At 41.8% G+C, this 27,740-nt stretch overlaps 1 protein-coding gene across 20 annotated transcripts in view; it reads right to left on the bottom strand.

Moving 5' to 3' along the window:
• Positions 1–27,740, bottom strand: part of NEB (nebulin) — a 249,685-nt gene that overhangs the window by 18,446 nt on the left and 203,499 nt on the right. For 9 of the 20 annotated variants that reach the window (XM_063933546.1, XM_063933551.1, XM_063933563.1 and 6 more), the window contains 11 exons: positions 25,131–25,235; positions 23,955–24,047; positions 22,213–22,305; positions 19,185–19,277; positions 18,712–18,804; positions 17,522–17,614; positions 14,912–15,004; positions 13,536–13,628; positions 12,601–12,708; positions 3,323–3,503; positions 1,983–2,075 (listed from right to left, as the gene is read on the bottom strand). In XM_063933546.1, coding sequence (XP_063789616.1) covers positions 1,983–2,075; positions 3,323–3,503; positions 12,601–12,708; positions 13,536–13,628; positions 14,912–15,004; positions 17,522–17,614; positions 18,712–18,804; positions 19,185–19,277; positions 22,213–22,305; positions 23,955–24,047; positions 25,131–25,235 — 1,138 coding nt within the window. Of the gene's footprint in view, positions 1–1,944; positions 2,076–3,322; positions 3,504–12,600; positions 12,709–13,535; positions 13,629–14,911; positions 15,005–17,521; positions 17,615–18,711; positions 18,805–19,184; positions 19,278–22,212; positions 22,306–23,954; positions 24,048–25,130; positions 25,236–27,740 lie in introns of all 20 variants that reach the window. The other 11 variants (XM_063933557.1, XM_063933558.1, XM_063933549.1 and 8 more) reach the window with 10 other exon arrangements.

The following is a 27,740-nucleotide window of genomic DNA, read 5'->3' as shown; positions in this document are numbered from 1 at the left end:
GCTGAATTTGTGCGAAGGATTCTCCTGTCCAATCAGGTGCGTCCCTACCACTAAATTGCTTTGGGAAATTACATTGTTATCCTGTGGATAACCTGTGGACCCTGCTGAAGAAATAAACGTTAAGGTAAGAACTTACCGTTGATAACGGTATTTCTCTTAAGTTCACAGGATCCACAGGGATCCCACCCTGACGCACCTGATTTGAGGATCCTTTTACTCACTAACCTCTTCCTTGTGTGGAAGGGTGTGCATGTGTGTTCTTATCGCCTGATTAGGGCTATTTATGATGCTCCTGCCTTGAGCTTTGGAATACAACTGATTTGCCTGAGCCAGGAGGCAGGGATATATGGGGGGACCATTGCATGCTGGGAGGCCGGAAAAGCTTTGACCGATTCGTGCAAATCTGCTGTCGCTTCATCATATCCCATTGTTATTTTTTATTTATTTATTAACAGTTTCTTATATAGCGCAGCAAATTCCGTTGCGCTTTACAATTTGAAATAACAATAACAAAATGGGTGATAACAAACAGTCATAGAGGTAGGAAGGCCCTGCTCGCAAGCTTACAATCTATAGAAATCCTGTGGACTTATGAGAAATACAGTTATCAATGGTAAGTTCTTACCATAACGTATATTTCGTCCACCCACGGCCCCGTGGGATCTGAATTTGGTGTTCGAGTATTTGAGATTGCCCATTTTCGAGCCTTTGGAAGGGGCGGATCTCAAATATTTGAGCTGGAACGCAGTCCTGCTCTTAGCTTTAGCATCAGCAAGAAGAGTCTGAGTTAGGAGCCTTGTTATGTAAGAACCCCTTTTTAGTTTTTCATGAAGACAGGGCGGAGCTCTGTACAAAAGCAGATTTTTTTTACCTAAGGTGGTCTCCGGTTTTCACATAAACCAGCCGATTGTAGTCCCCGCATTCAAAGGTTTGGCAAAGGGGGACGAGTCCTTGGATGTGGTCAGAGCGTACAGGCTACGATATCCATCAGGAAGTCGGATGCTTTGTTTGTATTGTATGATGGACCCAGGAAAGGATGGCCAGCTTCAAAACAGACCTTGGCTAGATGGATTCGTCTAACCATAAAACAGGCATATATTTCTTGTGGTAAGAGAGCTCCTTTTCGGGTAGGTGCTCATACCACCAGATCAGTGGGAGCTTCATGGGCTGCAGCTAGTGGAGCTTCCACTACCAACTTTGCAGAGCTGCAATGTGGTCATCTGCACACACGTTCACGCATTTCTACAAGTTTGATACATTTGCAGCTAGAGATGCAAATTTTGGACGTTTGGTTCTTCATGCCTCGGACAGCACTCCCGCCCATGGGAGTATCTTTGGGACGTCCCCAGCTGTCTAAAGTTCTCCAGTGTCCCCTAGTTGATGAAAAAAGAAAAGAGGATTTTGGTACGTACCGATAAATTCATTTCTCTGAATCTACTCGGGGACACTGGATGCCCACCTCGGTGCTGTCAGCCTGCGTGTTCTTATTTTGTTCAAACCGTTTGGTTATTGTGTTATTCGTTCTTGATTGCTGTTTGACGTGTAGGTACAGTTGGTTTCTCCCCGTATGGCCTTGATCTTCATGTTCCCTCTTCTCTCCGTCAATTTTTCAAACTGGAGGATTGGGGGGCGTGAAGGGGGAGGAGCCAGCTGTGCATACTTTTTTATTATTATTATTTTTTTACATTGTGCTACCTCCGGTCTACAACCTTCACACCCCAGCTGTCTAAAGTTCTCCAGTGTCCCCGAGTGGATTCAGAGAAATGGATTTATCGGTAAGTACCAAAATCCTCTTTTTGTGATAGCTGATGTATGGGGGCCTTAACAGTACACTCACAATATCAGCATTATATATTTAAAATTAGTAGAAGGTAGTATTTTTTTAAAGGGTGTTATTAGTAAAAAAAAAAAAATTCCATTGTCAAACAGCTATAAATTGGATACTGTATTTAGTGCAGGTTCTAGCCCTCCCATTTCCGCACCAGAAAGCATGTGAAGGCTTCTTGATTGAATGTTGTCTTCTGCTGGGTCATAGTCAAACACTGATCCTGGATTTGTACGCCAGACTCTAAGATCTATATGTAGAAAAAAAAAAAAGAACTTTACGATCTTGAATTATTTCACCACTCCCATTTACAATGGCAAATATTCCAAAACCACTGTGGTAAGGTCAGAGCCACATGAGTACTGATTATGTTGTGGCAGGGAAACACCTTTATTTTGCATAGTACAGAGCAGGATGTCAGCTTAATAAATAGAACAAGTTAGTAAGTAGAAAATTATATCCTAAGTGCCAATAACGCCTAAACTGTCAGACTGCTAACACTTATCCAAAAGTTACAGTAACAATCATTATTGCATCTGTACGGTTAATAAACTTGACAGTTCATAGTGTCCGTTGGGCCAGTAACAGTCAGTATGAGAATAGACTTACTGCGTAACAAGATCTCTCACATGTGTAATATTCTCTTATTACATTCTAATTTCCCACCAGGCCAGATCAGGTAGACCACTCCTTCCCCTCACGGCCATTAGACTCATATCGGTCATACAGTCACAACTCCAGTTGTAAGATGGCGGAGCTGGCGGGAACACAGTCATACATTGAGTTGCGCGGTGTGATCAGATTTATACGTCTAAAGGGCCCATCAGCAGCTGAAATTCATCTCCAACTTGTTGAGGTGTACGATGATAACGTCATGTCATGGAAACGGATTCAGTATGATATACCGACAGCAGCATCCCTGCCACCAGTATGCCGGTAGCGGGGCGAGGGCTAGAGAGCCCCTTGCGGTCTCGCTGCGTTTGCCATGTTGCGGGCAGGGTATATTCTCTCTATGGCTGTCGTGGACACTCTCAGAGGGAGAATAGCCTGTGTCACTGGTATTCCGGCGTCTGCATTGTGATTGCCAGGATCCGACTGGCGTATGTTATCCACTTCCCATGAAAACAGGTTTGGCTTTGCTGCACTGTCTTTTATAACGGCAGGACAGACATTCAAGCTGTTAGTAGCTGGATTGGCCAGTGCCACAACATTGCTACAATTTCCTTGCACTCCATAGAGATCTAATGTCATTTGCATGTGAAGTTCGGCAGGACATTGCCACTTATTGAATTTGCCCCGTTAATGAAAGTTTGATATTTCATATACTGTAGATCAATGATCTCTGAGCATCAGTCTCCACTCCATTCACATTTAAACTGTTCAACAACTAGATGTTACTCATCCATTCACAGAAAATTAACTTTTTAAATAAATTTGAAAGCTATGTTTTCCAATGGATATTTTACTTGTCTTCTAATCCTAAAGAGAGATATGCACCTGTGGCATCTTGATCTTGTTCGCTTCTCTTTCGTTCAATCTCCACGACCTTTCTCTGAATTCCGCGGTAGCTAATGTCACTGAAGTCGATGGTGTTCTTCTTTACTCTTTCTGTTATTGGGTCACTGACCACAGGAGTGAAGCTTCCCTTCTGCTTTTCAAAGTCTTCATGGTATTTCACCTGCAAACATGCAAAATAAGGTTTCAATATAAACATTTCAGATACATTGCACAACAACAAATGAATAGAGTTGACAGATAAAAGAACATGTATACATGCTATAAATTGGTAAATGGTCTCTGTTATATAATGCAGCGCAGAACCAGCATAGACATAATTGCCAGTGAAAGAGCAGAATTTTTATACAGTATTTCCATTTTGCTCCATTTTTTTATTTTACCAAAGAAAAGACTTTCCTAGGACTACATTTTCCCTTTAATTGGCAATCCAGTAAGCAAAAGTATTTGGTCTGTGAACCAGCTCTTTAGAGGTTTGGGCATCCCCAATTTACATAAATACCATCTTTTCTGGCGAAGTGTGTACGGTGCCACTCCAGTCCGGGTTTTAGAGTATATGTTGACATAGGAACAGTAGCACTTGGCACAATGTCTAAGAATTCTCTTTGGTTGACCCAGACTATAGAGCCATGGGTCTTCAACCTGTGTTCTACAGCAGCTGGAGGGCCACAGGTTGAAGACCCATGTTTTAGGTGGTATAATGTCCCAACCAAAATATGCAGTATATTTTCAGAGGCCTTGGATATGTGCTGAAAGAATATATATGGTGGTGTTACCCTGAATCTCTTCCCTTGTGGCTGCAGGTGTAATCTCCACCATCCCCTTGTGACTCATTCCTCACTGCCTGACGAAGCGTCCAGGTGCCATGAAGCGCATCCAGTTTTAAGTGAGACTTTTATGGTTTTATTTCATTTATCTTGTGATACTGTTGTTCCATAAACCTTTAAAGTATTTTTTATATTATATTGTCTGCACTAGTGATTACGTCTTTATATTGTCCATTTGTTTATCTCTGACAAGAATTTTGTTGTGTAATATTCCATTCAATTAAAATAAATATAAAAAAATTACATTTCTCAGTGTCTTTCTCATTTTGCATTGCAGCTCACTTTACTTAAGTAAGAGGTGCAGTATGATCCAATTTCTATGCGGTTTCCATGGTTTTCTGAACAAATTCTCACTATTACTAATTGCCTCTTTTACATTATTAGTCACGGAATATAGTGTCATTGACATTCTTAAGGTTTATTTATCTTACGTCCTAAAGGATGTTGAGGTTCCATTTAGTACCATGGGGTATAGATGGGTCCACTAGGAGCCACTGGCGCTTTAAGAGTTTAACAGTGTGGGCTGGCCCCTCCCTCTATGCCCCTCCTACCAGACTCAGTTTAGAAAATGTGCCTGGAGGAGCCGTTCACAGCTAGGGGAGCTCCTAGGAGTTTTCTTAGTTTTATTATTTTTTAGAGCATATGTCTGCAAACTCGGTCCTCATTACCCCACACAGTGCATGTTTTGCAGGTAACCCAGCAGATGCACAGGTGTATTAATTACTCACAGACACATTTTAAAAGGTCCGCAGGTGGAGTTAATTATTTCACTTCTGATTCTGTGAGGAGACCTGAAAAGCATGCACTGTGCAGCGTAATGAGGACCGAGTTTGCAGACCTATGTTCTAGAGTTTGTTAGTTTACAGGAGGCTGTTTAGCAACAGTCTGCCTGCTACATGGGACTTGGGGGGGGGGGGGTGAGGGGGGGAAAGTAATGAACCAACTTAATAAAGAGTTAATGGTACATTACTCCACTGACAGGACACTGAGCTCCTGAGGGAAATATCCACAAGCCCACGAGGCGACCGCACACTCCCGCAGCACGCCGCCACCCCTAACAGCCAGAAGAAAGAAGAGTGGTGAGTTCAGCGCTGGCGTCCCGGTTAGTGGGTCGCCGGCGGGTATACAAGGCGGCACAAGTGTGGGAGCGCAGCTCTGAAGACTGCTCCAGGAAGGGTCAGCAACATGCACAAGTATGTAGGCGCTATTGAGGGGTGTCCTGAGCCAGCGCAATAAACCCTACACTGGTCAAGAGCTAACAGGCTAATCCCACTGTTAACAATAATACCTCAGGCCAGTATAAATAACAAAGTGCGGGAAGCCGCGCGCCATTGCAGGGGGGCGGGGCTTCCTCAGAGCGGACCAATGGCTCACGGCACCATTTTCTCCCTGCAGATCTCCACACAAGACACTGACAGGGAAGCGCTATCCCTCCACATAACTCCAGCACCTCTGCGGTACCAGGGGGTTATAGATTAGGGGGGGGGGGAGGGGGGAGTGTGATAATATTGCTAGCTGCCCTGTTAGGGATAGTTAGCGCCGGACTGTTATCATATTAACAGCCTGAAAGGGCGCGGTGTGGCTGGCTCCTCATACTCTGTGACTCTCTGAAAGTACTCTGGGGGAAGCTGTGTCTGACAATTTCCTGTGTGTGTAAGGGTGCATATATGTCACATTATCATGTCTAGGGACTGGGTCCTGTACTGCAGAATGTATATCTTCACCTGAGGACTCTATACCAGAGTGTACAAATGCTCAACCTTCTGGGTCCGAACCCGCCTGGGTGGATTCCATAAGGGGGATGATATCCAGTATTTCTACAAAATTGACCCATACTGAGAAGGAGACGCAGTTTTTGAGAAAATCAATGGAGGTTATGATGTATTCAGCCCCCACTACTGCGCCTCTCAACCCACCTACATACCCACAAAAATGTACACTTGCACAGATAATGCAAGCTGACACTGATAGCGACTTTGATACAGGGAACGGTGATGGGGATATGCAGGGGGTGGATGCAGCCCTTGCCAAAGGAGTGCAACTAATGATTAAAGCCATTAGGGATGTTTTGCATATTACTGAGAAGGTACCTGTTCAGGAAGAGCAGAATTATTTTAATTTAAATAAATCCTCACTTTCCTTCCCTGCTTCTAAGGAGTTTAACTCCCTATTTGAAAAAACCTGGGAGAACCCAGGGAAAAAATTCCAAATCCCTAAAAGATTTCTTTCCCTGAAGAGAGGATAGGAAGAAGTGGGAAAGCCCACCTATAGTGGACGCTTCTGTATCTAGATTGTCAAAAAAGGTTGTCTTACCTGTCCCTGGCTCGGCCTCCCTTAAGGATCCGGCTGACCGCAAGACTGAGACTACGCTCAAATCGTTATACACTGCTACGGGAGTGGCTCTCAAACCCACTATTGCTTGGGTTTCTAGGGCTATAGTAAAGTGGTCAGGCACCTTACTTGATGAATTAGATTCCATGGATAGGAGTGACGTTGACTTGTTTTTACATCACATACAGGTGTTCCGCAGGCTTCATGGTAGAAGCCATGAAGGACCTGCTTAACGCAAAGGGCCACAACCATGGCAGTCTCAGCACGCAGAGGATTGTGACTGCGCCAATGGACTGCAGACGCAGAATCCAAGAAAAGTGTGGAGTACCTACCCTTCACAGGTGAGGCCCTATTTGGGGACACACTGGATACGTGGATATCCAAGGCAACTGGGGGTAAGTCGACCTTTCTTCCTTCTGCATCTGCACCGGTTAGGAAACCATATCCTACACTGCAGTCCTTTCGGACTGCAAAATTTAAAAAATCCAAGGGTCCCCCCACCTTCTCTAGGGGAGGTCAGGGAAAATCCAAAAAACCTGCACCAACAGGTTCCCAGGAACAGAATCCAGGTTCTGCTTCCTCAAAATCTTCAGCATAACTGTGGACCTCCCAGCCTGGAGATCGGGCAGGTGGGAGCGAGACTAAAAAATTTCAGTCACATCTGGGCGTCATCATGCCTAGACCCCTGGGTACAAGATATTGTTGCCCAGGGGTACAGACTGGAGTTTCAGGAACTCCCACCTCACAGATTCTTCAAATCAGGCCTACCAGCTTCGCTGACAGAAAGTACAATCCTGCGGGAAGCCATTCAAAGTTTGGTACAAATGTCATTGTTCCAGTTCCACCTCTCCAAAAAAACAAGGGTTACTACTCACACCTGTTTGTGGTACCGAAACCGGACGGTTCGGTAAGATCAATATTGAACCTGAAGTCATTGAACCCCTACTTAAAGGTATTCAAATTCAAGATGGAGTCTCTGAGAGCGGTGATCTCAGGGCTAGAGGACGGGGAATTTCTAGTTTCCCTGGATATCAAGGATGCGTACCTTCACATTCCGATCTGGCCGCCTCACCAGGCTTATCTAAGATTTGCACTACAGGATTGTCACTGTCAGTTCCAGACCTTGCCATTGGGCCTCTCCACAGCACCGCGGGTGTTCACCAAGGTCATGGCAGAGATGATTCTCCTCCGCAAGCAGGGAGTGAACATTATTCCATATTTGGACGATCTCCTGATAAAGGCATCTTCCAGGGAGAGGCTGTTGCAGAGTATTGCTCTCTCAACTCAAATACTCCGGGATCATGGGTGGATCCTGAACCTTCCAAAGTCACATTTGGAGCCGACAAGGAGACTGCCCTTCCTGGAGATGATACTCGACGCGGAAGTATAGAGGGTGTTTCTACCAGTGGAGAAAGCGTTGGTGATTCAATCAATGGTCCGGGATGTCCTGAAGCCAGCCCGGGTATCGGTTCATCAGTGCATTCGCCTTCTGGGAAAGATGGTAGCCTCCTACGAGGCTCTGCAGTATGGAAGATTCCATGCAAGGTTCTTCCAGCTGGATCTCCTGGACAAGTGGTCAGGATCACATCTTCACATGCACCAGCGGATACGCCTGTCACTGAAAGCCAGAATTTCACACCTCTGGTGGCTGCAATCTTCTCACCTACTCGAGGGACGCAGGTTTGGGATTCTGAATTGGATCCTTCTAACCATGGATGCAAGTCCCAGAGGATGGGGAGCAATCACCCAGGGGGTACACTTCCACGGAAAGTGGTCAAGTCTGGAAACCATCCTTCCAATAAACAATCTGGAACTAAGGGCCATATACAACGGCTTTCTACAAGCGGCACATTTTCTGCAAGATCAGGCCATTCAGGTTCAGATGGACAATGTAACGGCAGTGTCCTACATAAACGAACAGGGCGGAACGCAGAGCTGCCATGTCAGCGGTAACAAGAATCATACTCTGGGCAGAAAGGCACGCGGTGGCGCTGTCGGCGATCTTAATTCCGGGAGTGGACACTGGGAAGCGGCCTTCCTCAGCAGACACGATCTCCATCCAAGAGAATGGGGCCTCCACCCGGAGGAATTTGCAGAGGTAACATGCTGATGGGGTGTTCCACAGATAGACATGATGGCCTTTCGCCTCAACAAGAAGCTTCGGAGGTACTGTTCCAGGTCAAGAGACCCACAAGCAGTGGCGGCGGACGCCCTGGTAACTCCATGGGTGTTCCAGTCAGTATATGTTTTCCCTCCACTTCCACTCATCCCAAGGATTCTCAAACAAATGAGATGCGGATCTTCTCGAATTACTGCTGGAGGATTCGAGGCCTCTTCCTCTTCGCGAGGACCTTCTACAACAGGGGCCATTCGCCTATCAAGACTTACCATGGCTACGTTTGACGGCATGGAGGTTGAACGCCAGATCTTAGCTCGGAAGGGCATTCCGAACAAAGTCATTCCTACTCTGATCCATGCTAGGAAGGGAGTAACGTCTAAACATTACCATCGGATTTGGAAAAAGTATGTGTCCTGTGGTGAATCCAATAAGTTTCCTGCGATGGAGTTTCAACTAGGACGTTTTCTCCTCTTTCTGCAAGCTGGTGTGGATGTGGGCCTGCGCTTAGGCTCCATAAAGGTCCAGATTTCGGCCTTGTCCATTTTCTTCCAGAAACAATTGGCTGCTCTCCCTGAGGTTCAGACATTCTTGAAAGGAGTTGTGCACATCCAACCACCCTTTGTGCCTCCTACATCACCTTGGGATCTTAATGTGGTGCTGCATTTCCTGCAGTCGGATTGGTTCGAACCTTTGCAGGAGGTGGACGTAAAGTTTCTTACTTGGAAGGCAGTCACACTGTTGGCATTGGCTTCTGCAAGACGTGTCAGGACTGGGGTCATTGTCGCACAAAAGACCCTACTTGATTTTCCATGAGGATAATGCTGAGCTCAGAACGCGTCAGAAATTTCTTCCAAAGGTTGCGTCGGCTTTTCATATCAACCAACCTATTGTGGTGCCAGTGGCTACTGACACCTCAACTACTTCAAATTTCTTGGATGTTGTGAGTACTTTAAAAATTTATGTGAAGAGAACTGCTCGTCACAGAAAGTCGGACGCACTATTTGTCCTTTATGATCCCAACAAAATTGGGTTTCCTGCTTCTAAGCAGACGATTGCTTGCTGGATCAGGCTTACTATCCAGCATGCTTATTCTACGACAGGATTGCCGGTTCCAAGTTCTGTACAGGCTTGCTCTACTCGTAAAGTGGGTTCTTCCTGGGCGGCTGCCCGGGGTGTCTCGGCCCTTCAGTTTTGCCGAGCAGCTACTTGGTCAGGGTCGAACATGGTTTGCTAAGTTCTACAAGTTCGATACTTTGGCTTCTGAGGACCTACAGTTTGGTCTGTCCGTTTTGCAGGACCCTCAGCACTCTCTCTCCCGTCCAGGGACCTTTGGTACATCCCCATGGTACTAAATGGAACCCCAGCATCCTCTAGGACGTAAGAGTAAACAGGATTTTATATACCTACCGGTAAATCCTTTTCTCGTAGTCCGTAGAGGATGCTGGGCGCCCGCCCAGTGCTTCGTATTCCTGCTTGTTACTTGGTTAAGTTTAATTGGTTCAGTTGTTGCTGAATTGTTTCAAGTTGGTTAGCTTGGTTTTCCTCTTATTTTGTGTGAGCTGGTGTGAATCTCACCACTATCTGTTTATTTCCTTCTCTCGAAGTATGTCCGTCTCCTCGGGCACAGTTTCTAGACTGAGTCTGGTAGGAGGGGCATAGAGGGAGGGGCCAGCGCACACTGTTAAACTCTTAAAGTTTCTAGTGGACCGTACTATGAGAAAAGGATATACTGGTAGGTATATAAAATCCTGTTTTCTTTTCTCTCAGTGCTGGAGATAACTTTTATTATCTTAGCTCCTTATTCTGGGGTCAGTTGGGAAGCCTTATCTTTTCAGAGAAAGAGGGTCCCTGATTGGAACCACCCATATTTCTATTTTTGGTATACGTCCTAAGAAGAACAATCTGAATCTGACACCCCCAACCAGGCCTTCTCCACAACAGGAAACTGACACTTCTGAGGTCTAGATGGAAGAGCTTATTCTAGAATCCTCTCTCCTCTAGCTTTACCCATTCTGAGACATGATTTATAAAGATGAGGTATAATAACTGCTGCAGTACTCGGAGTAAAAGTGAACTGTAATAACAGATTGTACCCCTGCAGGAGTCTGTGGGGAATGACCCAAAACAACACTCACTTGCTGGAATACTTTCCTGCAGAGAGAAGAGATGCCTGCAGGACTGAATATCAGCCTATTTTGGCAGGTTTCCCATTGTATTGTGAAGGAAGCTGGCCATGGAGGAGGTACTGAATGATTATGACCTCCCCCAAGGCCCAGCAGATACATGTCGACCAACTGGCAATGTGGCTCCTTCAATAGTACCTAGTGAGTGTGTATTTGTTACATATTTGTCGAGGTTGAAAAAAGACAATTTGTCAATCGAGTTCAATCTATATTTTGATCTACTGCTATGCTCTGAACTTACTTTTACTGACCCACATTCTACCATACATTATTATTATTATTATTAAAGGTTATATCCTTGGATGCCTTTTTCAGCTAAAAAATTGTTTAACCCTTTCTTAAACATATCAATTGAGTCAGCCATTACAACATTCTCTGGCAGAGAATTGCATATCTTTACTGCCTGTACTGTGAATAAACCCTTCCTTCGCTGGGTATGAAACTTCCTCTCCTCTAACCTTAGGGGGTTACTACTGCGTGTCCTGTGTACAGATCTCTCAATAAGCAAATCACCTGATAGTTACATGTACTGACCCTTAATGTATTTGTAAATATTAATAATGTCTCCTCTTAGACACCTCTTTTCTAGTGTAAACTTATCTAACCTAGTTAGTCTTTCCTCATAATCCAAAGGCTCTATGGGCAGTATTCAATTATTTTCACCCCCTTCCACACCCTTTCTGTTCCTGCTGACGGGCATGATATAATCATTCCAGCTTGCTACCCCCCGAGCTAGTAAGGTGCCATAACCCTTTACGCAGCTAAACCTGATTACTATGGACGCGATATGCATGATAACGGGGATCACTATAGAAAGGAGATTGGGCGTGATATATAATTTGAAACCCGCCCTAAGCCCTTAATCAATTTTCTAGCTCTTCTCTGAACCTTTTCAAGTTCCCTGATGACTTTTTTTTATAGTGTGCCCAGAACTGTACACTGTATTCTAGATGCGGCCGTACCAATGATTTATACAGTGGCAGGATTACACTGTCTTCCCTTGTCTCTAGTCCCCATTTTATGCATCCTAATACTTTATTGGCCTTTACTGCTGCATCCTGACATTGGGCACTGCTGCTAATTCTACGATCAGTGAGCACCCCCAAATCCTTCTCCATTTCCAATTCTTTCTGTTATCTTCTAGAAGCAGCTAGATATATGTCAAGTAGAATCTGATTGGTTGTCATGGGCAACATCACTAGTCCTAAAAAAAACTCCCACCTTAGTAAATTTACCCCTTAGATTCAGTCACACACAGATATACAAGTGTTGCCTATTAAAATAATCAGTGCAGTCTCATAAAACGGATTTCATTGCAATTGAGACACATTTGTGTATGTCGCATGTGACCAGGTGTGCTGAGGGGAGGCGGTCAAGATTCCGCTGGACAGGATCCCGGCGGTCGAAATACCGACGCCGGAATCCTGACCAGCACAATCCCGACATATTCTCCCTCCGTGGGTGTCCACGACACCCATAGAGGGAGAATATAATAGTGTGCCGAGCACAGCGAGGCACCGTGCCCGCAGCGTGGCGAGCGAAGCGAGCCCGCAAGGGGCCGCGTTCCGCTCGCCACCCCTGTCGGGATTGTGTGGTCGGGATTCCGGCGTCTGTATTTCGACCGCCGGGATCCCATCCAGCGGGATTTAGTACTGATCCCGTGCTGAGAAGGGATGTTTGTCATGACCGCAGCAATAATGTATAAGGACACATCCGTAATCTTCCTACTCTGCAGACTGTATAAAAATAACAATGATAGCAGCAAGGGTTAATCACAAAGACAGCAAAGATATTTATTACCGATGAAATGTGGCGTTGAGATTCACGAACACGTCTCATTTCGGGAGTATCCAGCACAAAAGACGCTTTTCCCTGTATCTGCTTCCGGAAGCTGTCTGAATACAATACCTGCAGGTGAAGAGATAAGTAGTCAGGGGACTGCACAAGGATGGCTGTTGTGTCCAAGTGATGGGACATTTGTCACGAGTGGTGGTAGTAGTGTAAACTAGCAGCAAACCGTAAGTAATCAAAGCTCTTTCAACCGGGAATGAGACATTGAAGAACACATTTCTTACCTGATCTTCAGATAACAGATGAAACCTTCTAAACCATATCATTTCATGGGTTGTTAATTATTAGAAATTGATTATGATAATGACAGATGACATAAATAAATTAATATACAAACCAGTACTGCAAATTTCTGACTGTCCTATGGTCTATAAATTAATGATGCATCTATTCTACATACAGATATATGTTCAGAATCCAACAGCAGTATTTGAAATGAAATTATTGGAACTTGAAACACAAACCACACTATTGGCTAGTGATTAATATCTGTAACTAAAAAATAATTTAAAGATTACAGTAGAGCCTGACTAAATGATTCCTCTAAATGACTGTTTGTACGGAATGTTACAATTCTATAGCTGTCTTAAAAGCCATTGTTTCCACTCTATTAGCCACATCTAGTAACATTAGCATGTTTAACACCCAGTAAAGACTTTACCTAGTTAACTCAAATTCATCTCTTAAAACACAGTGAGTATATGTATTATATAGGGAATTCCACCAGCCACTGAATGTTATATTTTAGTATATAGTCAAGATTGTAAACCTTGGGAAAGATGTTATAAATGATATTGTAATGTAGATTAAGAAACTCATACACAGCACAGAGTAGACTATTAAATGTGTTAGAGGGGTTTTTTTTAGCTGGTTTACAAAAATACCGAGCTAATCGCTTCTTGGTTGCGTTTAACCCTCTCCATCTCTGGAGTGACAGGCGTTGGTGTAGCTTTCCCCAAATTTTCTTTATATGACACCTAAAGTGCACAAAGAAGTATCACTACAAATATGCATAACGTTACACAATGAGTGTTACGTTTTAGTGTAACATAACTGCACAGAGGGGAAGATTGTAAGAGAAAGTTAGACTTAAAGAACTGTCAAACATATTTCTTACTAACACGTGAGTCTAAATCTGCAATTCAGTTGGTCAAACTTGGCAGGTTAGGGCAATGAAAACATTATTAAGCAACCAATTTATGCATTCCAATACTGACCAAATGGTAGGAGAATTTAATATCAAGTAAACAATCAGCTAATCACAAACATGTCCACATGTTGACATCATGACTGCACACCAATCTAATCTGCTGATTGAAATTATTTTACTATACAATCAATCTGATTTGATCACTTGATTCTGCACCAGAAGAGAAAATATCTATTCAGCTTGAACATTCAATTGACAGACCTTTCAGCTTTATCCAAATAGTTTTTTGTTTCAGTAGCCTAATTTGACTTAATTTCCACCACTGAGTATTATATGATCATTGTACATTGTATTTCTGGTTTTTAAATAAAAATCGAACTACAAGAATGGAATTCCTTTTAAGCAGCAATAGCTGTAGTAAGTTACATTGAGGAATTATAAATACCTGCCTGTGTCCTGTTTTAGTTCTGATGGATTATTACAGGTACCTTATTCACATTGCTGAGAATTGTATTACTCAAAATATAAATTAGCTTGCAATACTTGACAATTACACCTCATGCTTTGCTGCCTATACTGTCTACTACAAATTTCTATTTAGACAACGACCACACTGCATCATAAACATGTATAACATATACCACACCATCTGTAGGCTCTGAATAAGAAGTTCACTTTATCCATTAAAATTATTTTTTTCATAATTAACTTTTACAATGCACTGTGCATTAATTTGTTATCAAAAAGAATAAAAGACTATCATTATGTGGCCTTCTTGCGTAAGTTTAAAAACACCTATACTATGCTCTAGCACACATAAAACCATCAGAATCCATTAACCAGGAGCTGTAGACATTATAAATGTGTTAGAATTAGGGGGATATTGATCTAACAATGTTTATTTTAATTCTCTTTAAGCAATTTTCTGGGGGGAGGGGGGTTTGTTATTGCAGGCTGCCTAATACTGTTATAAGGAAAGAGGAATACAAACAAAAATGTTAAAGGCGGCATTTTGTTACTAATGTTAAAATCTGATCATGGACTTTTAATATGATAGGTAGCTTGTTTATAAATGCACTTGAAGTATATTGCGTAGTCTCCAAAAGGTACCATGCTAATGTTTTCTTGATTGCGTCTGACCCGCTCCATCTCTGGAGTGATAGGTGTGGGGGTTCCTGTCCCCAAGTTCTCTTTGTACATAACCTACAGGTTACAAAGGTAGCCATCATTATCATTAGCCATTTGGACCACAACCACAAGAAGGTCTAATTAATTATATTATTGTTATCAGTTTCTAATATAGCGCCGCAAATTCCGTTGTGCATATATATATATATATATATACACACACACACACACACACACACACATATACTAGCTGAATACCCGTGCTTTGCTACGGAATTTAAAGAATAATGCCAATCTTTGTCAGGCCGCACCTCTGGGCTTCCCCGGATTGCTGTCAAAACGCTGGTGCAAATATCAACCTTTCTAGGAACAGAGTTTTGTGTCCTCCCCCCTTCGTGACTTGGTATCGCCGACACCATGACTCTTCTGTGAACTTGACTGAAACGGCATCAGGAGTGCCACTATTTATCTCCGCAACCCCGAAAACTATGGATTTTTAAATGTCACCCCCTTCCTACCCCCACCCCTAGGGGTATGCTACCCCCCACAGGTTTGTTTGTTTTTCAGATTGTAAGTCACATGTGTACCAAGTTTGGTGTACATTGCTCCAGGCATTCCAAAGTTATGCTGAAAACTATGGATTTTTACATGTCACCCCCATCCCACCCCTAGGGGTGTCTTACCCCCACAGTATTTGTTTCCAGATTGAAAGTCATATGTATACCAAGTTTGGTTGCTCCAGGCATTCCAGAGTTATGCCGGAACATACACACATACGTCTATATATATATATATATGTATATATATAAAAAAGAATATCCACATAGTGGATATTCTTATAAGCTATTTATCGATCGGGCACCCACGGATAATGGACTATAGTGTAGTGCAGTTTTCTTTTGTGTGTGTGTGTGTGTATATGTATATATATATATATATATAATTGCCGTTTTTTTATTCGGAAGATTCCATAATGGACTGAGGAGGTGTTTTCTGAGCCTTCTAAAAAGGATTAAGGTGTAGACTGCAGCAACCACTCTGTTTAGTTATTAGCTTAGTACATTCTACAAAATGATAGCTAGAATCTGATTGGTTACTGTAAGCAACACCTCTATCCATTACATGAGAAGGCACAGTTAATCAGTTATTAGCTTTGATCACTGGAATAGGGGAATGTGTGTGAAGCTCTTTACAGGAGCATTGGTGTAATATATAGTTTGTCTTTGACATTTAACGCCACTTCTGGGAGAAGATCTATAAAACATGTTGTGTTGATAAAACTGAGGACCTACTTAAGAATCCACTATAATATGAGCCTCACAACATTTCCCTGTGCTACTAGGACCCTTCTCTTTCCACTGTCTAACACTCAGTCTATGACTCCCTGCTTGCCAACATTTCTCTCCACATAGCATGACACTGCTCAGTCTACATCTCACATGCAGCACTGTGCTCGATAACATAGTTGTACAATGCATACCTCCCAACTGTCATCATTTTGGTGAGACAGTCCTGCTTTTCGGTCACTGTCCCACCTATGGACCGCAGCATCCCACTGTGGGGGGAAGGTTGGGAGGCTCCCTGTCACCTGCTGAGCATCTAATCAGTAGAGAGAGAGACTTGCCCCCAGCATGATGAAAATGGGGGGGTACCTGACTCGCGGGTATGGAAGGCAACACCCAATGCAGTGAGGCTACAATCCCTTTTTAGGAGTGCATAAAAGTATTATCCTCTATTTGTAGACTGTTGGGAGGTATGCAACGGACAGGTTATTGCCTCCCACAAGATCAATACACTTGTCTCCTGCTGAAGTGAACATTCAGATTATCTGATCTTTTTATTAACTGGATAGCTGTCATGTCTCAGACATCAGCAGCAGCCAGGGAGCACTCTTCCTTGCACCAGCAATGGAAACAGACAGCCATACTGCAGGAGAAGGTGAGGAGGACCATGCGGCAAGTAAATCAGGGAGGGTACAGGATAGGACTGGAGCAGGAGTGGGCTGATGTGATCCAGAATAGGCTGGGTATCAGCATAGCACTGATATTACAGTTCAAAACATTGTAGAAGTTATCCTAAGAATTTGATAAAGTTATATATCATAGAGTTTACATAATAGAGCTTGATGTTGTTAGATACAACCATAGAACACAGTCAAATATTTTTTTACAAGAATAAAAGATATGGGTGAGGGTAAGAGCAGAAGTAAAGGATTTTTTGCAAGAAAAAAAGGTCAAGGTGAGGATAAGAGAAGAAGTAAAGGATTTTTTTTACAAGAATAGATATGGGTGAGCGCCAGAGGAGATTTTTTCAAAGGTTAGATAATATAGGAAGTAAAAAGGTTAAAGGTTCCATGACTGATATTGTTCAGAAGAAATTAGAAAACACCTAGGTAGTTAAAAAGGTGGGTGGCATAGAGGAATAGGTATTAACATTTGAAACACAATGGTGAAATGCGTGGTTCGTAGGAGAAGAGGTTTTTAGGAAGGAATTATATTATATGAAATGTTAAATATAAGGATTGGCATTAAGGAAATTACATTTGGGTATTTTAATCCAATGTTAGCGGGATCTTTTGATGTTTATAAATACCGAGCTAATATTTTCTTGATTGCGTTTTACTCTCTCCATCTCAGGAGTCACAGGTACAGGTGTTGCTAGCCCCAAATTTTCTTTGTACATAACCTGAAGGTACAAGAAAGTACCCCAAAAATATTACTAAGCAATAAACAAAATTATTTTTTTATAAACAGACTCTTGATTTCTATTAACAACAGTTATTCTATGTGAAAATCAATGAGACGCTGATTGACAGTCCACATCACTTGTTTAGTAGGATATTGAAACATAAGATTTCAGAATTAAAAACTAAGTTGAAAGTTTTAGGATTTAATAGGAAAATGTGTTAATATAATTATTCTGAAATTTATTGATAATTAGAGCTAAATGTTAGAGCTCAAAACTTACAAAAGTAGCCATTAACTGTTATAATGTCATTGTTTTAGAAATGTATTATTGGGGGAGGGGGTTTGAAACCAAAGCCCATTGATGCTAATGGTTTCTTGGTTGCGTTTGACCCACAATGGCGACAGATGGCCACCCTGCAGGAGAAGGTGAGGAGTACCATGTGGCAAGTAAAGCAGGGAGGGTACAGGTTAGGACTGGAGCAGGAGTGGGCTGATGTGATCCAGAATAGGCTGGGTATCAGCATAGCACTGATATTACAGTTCAAAACATTGTAGAAGTTATCCTAAGAGTTTGATAAAGTTATATATCATAGAGTTAACATAATAGATCTTGATGTTGTTAGATACAACCATAGAACACAGTCAAATATTTTTTACAAGAAGAAAAGATATGGGTGAGGGTAAGAGGATAAGTAAAGGATTTTTTGCAAGAAGAAAAGGTCAAGGTGAGGATAAGAGGAGAAGTAAAGGATTTTTTTTACAAGAATAGATATGGGTGAGCGTCAGAGGAGATTTTTCCAAAGGTTAGATAATATAGGAAGTAAAAAGGTTAAAGGTTCCCCCCAGGAATCATGACTGATATTGTTCAGAAGAAATTAGAAAATACCTAGGTAGTTAAAAGGTGGGTGGCATAGAGGAATAGGTATTAACATTTGAAACACAATGGCAATGGAGAAATGCGTGGTTCGTAGGAGAAGAGGTTTTTAGGAAGGCGTTATATTATACGAAATGTTAAATGCAAGGATTGGCATTAAGGAAATTACATTTGGGTATTTTAATCCAATGTTAGCGGGATCTTTTTATGTTTATAAATACCGAGCTAATATTTTCTTGATTGCGTTTTACTCTCTCCATCTCAGGAGTCACAGGTACAGGTGTTGCTAGCCCCAAGTTTTCTTTGTACATAACCTGAAGGTACAAGAAAGTACCCCAAAAATTTTACTAAGCAATAAACAAAATATTTTTTGTTATAAACAAACAGACTCTTGCTTTCTATTAACAACTGAGTTATTCTATGTGAAAATCAATGAGAAGCTGATTGACATTCCACATCACTTGTTTAGTAGGATATTGAAACATAAGATTTCAGAATTAAAAAGTAAGTTGAAAGTTTTAGGATTTAATAGGAAAATGTGTTAATATAATTATTCTGAAATTTATTGATAATTAGATCTAAATGTTAAAGATCAAAACTTACAAAAGTAGCCATTAACTGTTATAATGTCATTGTTTTAGGAATGTATTATTGGGGGAGGGGGTTTGAAACCAAAGCCCATTGATGGAAATACCATGCTAATGTTTTCTTGGTTGCGTTTGACCCGCTCCATCTCAGGAGTCACAGGTGTCGGGGTCCCCTGCCCCAAGTTTTCCTTGTACATGACCTAGGAACACAAAAGAGTGTGGAAGATAGCACCGATAACCAAGTCTTATATTCAATAACACACTGTTATAATTACCTATATTTTGCAACCAAATAAAATGCTATTGGGTGAATGTTGTTGTGTTTTTGTAGTGCTAACATTTGTTTTAAAGGGATGCGTTTAATTTGCCAGCTGTTGGGATCCCGGCGGTCAGGATACAGATGCCAGAATCCCGACAGCCGGCAATGCTGCCAGCTGGAATCCCGGCTAAACAGGACTATTCCCACTCTTGGGTGTCCACGATACCCATAGAGTGGGAATAGATCCTGCAGCGAGATATCGAGCCCACAAGGGGACTCTTTGCACATGCCCCGCTGCCGGCATTTAGCGGGCGGGATACTGACAGTCAGCATCCCACCCGCCGGTACATCATACTGAACCTGTTTTAAATTTCGTAGTGAGGAGGGCCCAGTGATGTGTGCCTCATCCCTTATTGGTCCTGCGGACCTGGTCTTATTCCAGACAGCCTGTGTTTTGTTTTCCAACTTCAACCTATAAGCGGCAGTGCACAGTATAGAGAGAAGCACTGGTGGGCTTTCGCAGCATAGCCTGATTATTGGACTACTAATCTTTTGGGACCAGGTTTTACATAGGATATTTCACCAAAAACTGAATTATCCTTTAAAAAAGCAAAAGTTTTTAAGTCAAATTCAGAACTAAGCTTCATGAATGTTTTTTTGTTTGTTTTTTACATTCGATGTGTAAAATAGATGTTTAAATATATAGAAGAATCATTCGATTTCTCCTTTCATTTATCACGTAAAAAAAAAAACCCATTGCATTTTAATTTGCTTCATAAAAAAAATGGCAACAGTCTGTCCATGTCCAGTTTTAGAGTCATTTGTTTGTAGTACACTCATCACATCATACAATGTTCCAAATTTATGATACTCTGCTGCTTACTTACTAACATGCATTCAATGTGTAGTAATCCATGGAAACCACATTTTCTTTTTCTTTTTTTATTAAATATTATTGTGGACTGGTTGCTATTTCTACTTTTACAGCTTGTTATGAAATTAGTTTGTATAAAGTGTATAAAAAACTGGGAATATCTCACCTTTAGCTACTAATTTTGTCATTAAAATCTTTGGTTCATAGGAATAACAAAATATTGTATTCATAATTAACAACTTACCTTGCTCCCTTACGTATATATCTGTAAATCTTTGGGGATATTTACAACTGTTCTATTTTTATTTTTTGTACTTTCCATATGTAAAAAGAAATGCATGAAAAGCCAATTAAAATATGTCAAAGCGGGGAATTGTATACTAAAATGTAAAATTTCTGACCAACCTATTTATTATGTATTAATGCACACTGCCAATACTGTAACTATTGATAGATTGTATTGGCAAACGCACTATGCATATAAAATGAAACTAAAATGCAGAAAGTACAATAGTATTTCATACATATTTACCCATTTTACCAGTGTGTGGGGCATAAGTATCATCTATTGGTTTTTAAGCCAAATAACTAATTTGTTATCCCCCATATTCATGGCAATATGAAATTATGTATCTCACCAATGTATCAAAAATCACATCTAGGGAAAGGGGTTCAGAAAGGAGCTTGTCCCTGCAATGGGTTAGACGCTAAGTGATCACATTAGCAGTCACTTCACTTCTATAGCGGGACCCGCAGAGCTACTGCGAATGCACAGTCCACTGACCACACATATGAGGCGGCCATTGCCAGGGGGCATTCCAGAGGAACCCTCTCCCAGTAATTTTTGCAAAATTTAGCCTCCTTATGGGGACCACAAGAGGTATCGGAGACATCTGCTGCGCCACATACTGGTTATATTTGGGTGATTCATTTTCAGTGATATGCCACAAATAATGAATGATAGGGCTTGTTCACACGTATACTATAGGTGCCTAACAGCACACATAACATAAAGATACAATTTTGCTTTATACTAGAACTATTATTTAGAAACACATTCATGTAAACGTCTCAGGGACATGTCACAAATGAAGATACTTCAGATAAAGTTGGAATTGTGACGGGAGATGTTTTAAGCGAAGCATACTTTCTGTCAATAATCCCACTGAAAGACACTGCAGCTGATCTATGTAGCAGAAAGTGGCTGATGACAGAGGGAAACTGCTTACACTCACCTGAACAGCAAAGTTCAACAGGATGGTTCATTTACAAACACTGGGGCAGATGTATTAACCTGGAGAAGGCATAAGGAAGTGATAAACCAGTGATATGTGCCAAGTTATAAAGGCACCAGCCAATCAGATCCTAACTGTTAATTTACATATTGGAGCTGATTGGCTGGTGCCTTTATCACCTTGCCCATATCACTGGTTTATCACTTCCTTATGCCTTCTCCAGGTTAATACATCTGCCCCACTGTATTTAAGAACACAATATATGCTAAACCATTGCAGTACTGTTGCTGTCAATGTTAAACTTCCATTAGATAAATACAGGCTAATTTCCTATTGGTTATTGGTCAGAGACATTTTTTCATCTAAAGACAATCTTTACATAAGACAACCTGTATTTTCATTGTATTGGTCCATTAAAGCAGTAACATTACACTGTATGCATTTTTCAAGACAATTCAGGACTATTAATGGCATCCATTACAAATGCAGTTAGGAAGAATTTCTTGTTACAAGGCAAAACAGACTAACAGTTCAGTTAGTTGTACAATTAATGTAATGTTAAAAGTCAATACTTTGGTTCATTTGCAATTGGAACACAAGTGAGACATTTCTAACAGATCTATTGGATTATCGGTGAGGCACAATAGTAAATCTGACATTAGATAGGAAGTGAAGGACTCTTTAGTATAGGGGAGAAGAGGACACTGTCAAACACATGTATTAAAAAAAAAATATATATATATATATATATATATATCAGCCACTACCGAGCTAATGTTCTTCTGGGTCTCCTTTACGCGTTTCACTTCTGGGAGATCAGGAATGGAAGTTCCTTTTCCAATAATTTCCTTGTATTTAATCTATGAAATGACACACAATGGAAAGACAAAAACGATGCACATTTAGCACAATGGACAGTTCCATACATGACTGCATGTATGACACTTGCATGGGTAGCACTATGTGACAGGTACATATAGAGACTATTGAAATGGCACTGTTGAGTGTAATGCTGTGATTTGCTACCCAGATATTTTCTAATCATTTACCCTGCGCTCTGATATTACTCTGTGGGCAGGATGATAGTTGACCTTCCCTTTCTATTATTATAAATAAGAATTAATTAGAAAGCAGTCTATTCATTCAGTGGCATCACTGAGAATGCAGCATCTCATCACTGATTTAGAGTACAGCCTAGTGCAGTGGTTCTCAAACTCAGTCCTCACGACCCCACACAGTTCATGTTTTCCAGATCAGCTAGCAGGTGTACAGGTGTATTCATTACTCACTGACACAGTTTAAAAGAAGCTTATTATTTCACTTGTGATTCGGTTAGAAGACCTGGAAAACGTGAACGGTTTTGGACCTGAGGACTGAGTTTGAGAACCTGTGGTCTAGCGCCCAGGTTCTCAAGAGCCCACACTGTGCATGTTTTGCAGGTAACCCAGCAGGTGTACAGGTGTATTAATTACTCACTGACACATTTTAAAAGGTCCACAGGTCTAGCTAATTATTTCACTTCTGATTATTTGAGTAGACCTGCAAAACATGCACTGTGTGGGGTCCTGAGGACTGAGTTTGAGTATCTGTGGTCTAGTGAATTGAAGGGATATAGGTGTCTATTTACTAAGCCTTGGATGGAGATAAAGGGCATGGAGAAAAAGTACCAGCCAATGTTTTTGCACCTGGTGAGTAGCTCCCTGCCAGCGCAGCTCCTGCGCGCTGGCAGGCCGCTACTCGCTGTGTTCCGGGTCGCAGAGGCTGCGTGTGATGTCACACAGCCGCCGTGGCCCACCCCCCCAACGGTCCAGACACGCCTGTGTTGTGCGGACTGCGCCCCACCAACGGCATTCTAACGCTGTTGGAACCCCCCCTCCCGCCCCGCGATTGCCTCTGCTGCAATCGCAGTCCTGGAATGCTGATAGCAACTCACTGGGCTCCAGGGGTACATCCGCGCAGTGCGGCCACTGCACGTGCGCACTCCAGTAAGGGTTTCAGACTGCGATCGCTGCTGCAGCGATCCAGTCTGAAAATAGCCCCATTATTTTAGGCAAAAAAAAAAGCACATAAACTCTTTATAATTCATATATATATAACTTTCCATAAACAAAATACGGTTTTTATTATTATTATTATTATTATTATTATTATTACTACGAAAAACAGATTAAAAAATATTGTTTAAAAATACACCAAGTTGTTAGCTCCATTTATGTTAAACTGTAATGTTATGTTTAGGGTTAATATAGAGTGTACAAAGAACTAAAAAAAAAAAGGTTTATTTACTACTGTATTATATATACAGTATATATGTTATGTATTCCTCTCTAATTATACACATCCAAGTTCACAATGATTTCTGTTCTTTGAATAAAGGTTAATGTTGTGGTAGTTAATTACTTAACTTTAAAAAAAGGTAGCAAGCAATTATTAGATCATGTGAAAGGTTTTAGGGTGTTATTAGGGTAGGACAGCTGAGTTTAAATGATTACTATTTGTTTTATTGTACCGTGCTAATGGCATCCTGTGTTCTTTTAATTCTCTCCATCTCTGGGGTGTGCCCAATAGATGTTCCCGTTCCAACTTCTTCTTTGTACAAAATCTTAATAGTTAGAATTAAGATGACAAGTTAACAACAAGAACTTTTCCTCCTTGTGTACTGCACGGGAGTTGAGTAATGCTCAGATCATTGTTAATGAATCTGAAGACCAGGCTATGGATGATTCAATACTGGAGGCACCCAAAGAGTACGAACCAGTAAATGCAATTGGCTCATTTAGAAATGAGTCACATAGAAAAATCAAGTTTGAAAGCAGTCGAGTTTTGTATTAACATCATGTTTAGAAAATAGAATCCATAGCTACAGCGGCGTTTCTAGAGAGGAGGGGACCCGTGTGCAGACTCTGTGTGTAGGCCCCCTCCTCTCCTGTAGCAGTCACCGCCGCTGTCCGCGCTGAGACTCTAGCACAGTGCCAAAGTCTACAGCGCATGCGCAGGGCTCCAAGAAATGGCCGCTGCACCATTTTTCCGGAGTCCTGCACATGCACTGTAGACTCTGGCACTGTGCCAGAGTCTCTAGCACTCAGTGCGCTAGCAGCGGCGGTGACGGCTACGGGAGAGGAGGGGGCCCACACACAGTCACCGATGGATGCTTGAAAGGTAAGTATAGAAGAAATGGGTGCAGTGTGTGCGTGTGGGCCCCCTCTGGACCCAGGGGCCCATGTGCACCGCACACACTGCACCCATTATAGATATGCCTGTGCATAGCTACCATTAAATACACAACTAAAAAGTTGGGTGTGTGAACTTTGTTTCAAAAAGAGGCGTGTTTGACATTACAAACTTCCCTGAATGTTTGACATTTGCAAACACCACAACACGACTGCTAAACAAAGACAAAACATCGACTTACTTACAGAAGAAAGAAAACAAGCTACACAATGAGAACAAACAAATGTGACAAAAGACAATTTTGATCAGATCCCACAAAAATATTCAACTTGATTTATTTAGTCTATTGCAAAATAGAATTGGTGAGGAATCTGTATAGTACGGACATAAAAAGCAGCAGCTGAGGACCACTAATGTTAGCTTGCTTTCTATATAACCATGTTAGAGTGCTTTTCTCATACTAAGTTTATTATTTGTGTTAGAACTTTTTGAAAAGAAGTTTAAAGTAATATACCGAGCTGAAATTCTTTTGATTTTCTTTAACACGCAGAATTTCTGGCGTGTCTTTAACCACTGTAACTTTTCCTTTACTTTGCATATGGTCACCCTGGTACTGTAGCTATAAAAAAAAAAAAAAGAGTAGAAAGGTTTATATAGAAAGAACACAGTTCTTGGGTTCTAGAAGATAATTCAGTGACTTGGCTATTTCATGATGATCAAGATCAAAATCGGAACAACAATTACAGACTTGACAGAATGTTTTTACCAAAGTATTCTCAAAGGAAAATACTTCATATGATAAAGTGACAACAGCACGTTTAAGTCAAAACAATAAATGATTGAACATAAATGTATCACTTTTCACTGTAACACAACAATGTTCATACATAGTTTGCAGTCAAGGGCTGAAGACAAGAGACTGACAACCATATTTCCACAGGATAGTTGATAAACATGAAACCTCTCTTAGTTCCGGCCCTGCCTGCCGCTTGCCTAGCAAAATAATGGAATCCTAGCTTTGTTTGTTTCACCATTCCCATAACAGAAATTCAGCATTCCTCGCTACCTGGATTACTATAAAATGGGTAGAATTTGTCTTGTCAAACAGATGAAACCAAACTGACAAATCAAATCACTTTAAGGTCCATGTGAGCTTAACACGGGACCTCTGTAAATGTATAAGTAGTCTCCAAGGTAGCAATGACTGAAGAATTCCCAAACTGTGAAACTGGGAGCAAAAAAATGTTCCCATATATATTTAATATATTAAAGTGTACAGGTTGAGTATCCCATATCCAAAATCCTTGGTACCAGAAGTATTTTGGATATCGGATTTTTATGTATTTTGTAATAATTGCATACCATAATGAGATATTATGACGATGGGACCCAAGTCTAAGTACAGAATGCATTTATGTTTCAGATACACCTTATACACACAGCGTGAAGGTCATTTAATACAATATTTTGAATAACTTTGTGTACTAACCACTTGCCTGGCATGGTCGCATCAGATGCGACCACGTCAGCAAGTGTCAGCAACTGTCCTGGTCGTACAGGATGTGACCAGTCAGATAAACAGCGTGTGCAACTGCAGGGAAAGGAAACGTCCTGCAGCTCTCAGAGGGATCGGAAGGTCCCTCTGCCTTCCTGCACCTTCCTCAGTGTATGCCGTACTTGATCAGTCAGCGCAGCAGGACCCCCCACCCATCGGCTGCAGACAATAGCAGCCGCAGGGAAAGTGTTAATTACCCCCTCTGTGTACCTGGTGGCTGCCCCGGCTTTTAAAATGAAAGCCACAATGTTTCTGATGGTCTCGATGTTCTGATGGTGGTGGTCGATGTTCTGATGTTTGGGGGGGGGGGGAATAAAAAAAAATTTCACTAAAATAATTTTGGATAAGGTTAAATACATGTCCTTCACCTAATTCACTCAGAAAAAAACCAACACGATTTCTGAGATTTTTTTTTTTTTTTGAGGGGGGGGGGGGGGGAATCATCAGTAAAGTGGTTAAACAAAGTTTGTGTACATTGGGGGTAATTCCAAGTTGATTGCAGCAGGAACTTTGTTAGCAGTTGGGCAAAACCATGTGCACTGCAGGGGAGGCAGATATAACATGTGCAGAGAGAGTTAGATTTGGGTGGGTTATTTTGTTTCTGTGCAGGGTAAATACTGGCTGATTTATTTTTACACTGCAATTTAGATTGCAGATTGAACACACCACACCCAAATCTAACTCTCTCTGCACATGTTATATCTGCCCCCCCCTGCAGTGCACATGGTTTTGCCCAACTGCTAACAAAATTCCTGCTGCGATCAACTTGGAATTACCCCCATTGAGCCATCAGAAAATAAGAATTTACTTACCGATAATTCTATTTCTCGGAGTCCGTAGTGGATGCTGGGGTTCCTGAAAGGACCATGGGGAATAGCGGCTCCGCAGGAGACAGGGCACAAAAAAGTAAAGCTTTACTAGGTCAGGTGGTGTGCACTGGCTCCTCCCCCTATGACCCTCCTCCAGACTCCAGTTAGGTACTGTGCCCGGACGAGCATACACAATAAGGGAGGCATTTTGAATCCCGGGTAAGACTCATACCAGCCACACCAATCACACCGTACAACTTGTGATCTAAACCCAGTTAACAGTATGACAACAGAAAGGGCCTCTTAAAGATGGCTCCTTAACAATAACCCGAATTAGTTAACAATAACTATGTACAAGTATTGCAGATAATCCGCACTTGGGATGGGCGCCCAGCATCCACTACGGACTCCGAGAAATAGAATTATCGGTAAGTAAATTCTTATTTTCTCTATCGTCCTAAGTGGATGCTGGGGTTCCTGAAAGGACCATGGGGATTATACCAAAGCTCCCAAACGGGCGGGAGAGTGCGGATGACTCTGCAGCACCGAATGAGAGAACTCCAGGTCCTCCTTTGCCAGGGTATCAAATTTGTAAAATTTTACAAACGTGTTCTCCCCCGACCACGTAGCTGCTCGGCAGAGTTGTAATGCCGAGACCCCTCGGGCAGCCGCCCAAGATGAGCCCACCTTCCTTGTGGAGTGGGCTTTTACAGTTTTAGGCTGTGGCAGGCCTGCCACAGAATGTGCAAGTTGAATTGTG

The sequence above is a fragment of the Pseudophryne corroboree genome, chromosome 7 (assembly GCF_028390025.1).
Source record: "Pseudophryne corroboree isolate aPseCor3 chromosome 7, aPseCor3.hap2, whole genome shotgun sequence".
In the NCBI taxonomy this organism is placed as follows: Eukaryota; Metazoa; Chordata; class Amphibia; order Anura; family Myobatrachidae; genus Pseudophryne; species Pseudophryne corroboree.
Note: the sequence above shows the minus strand (reverse complement) of the source record. Positions and strands in the feature narration are given on the sequence as shown.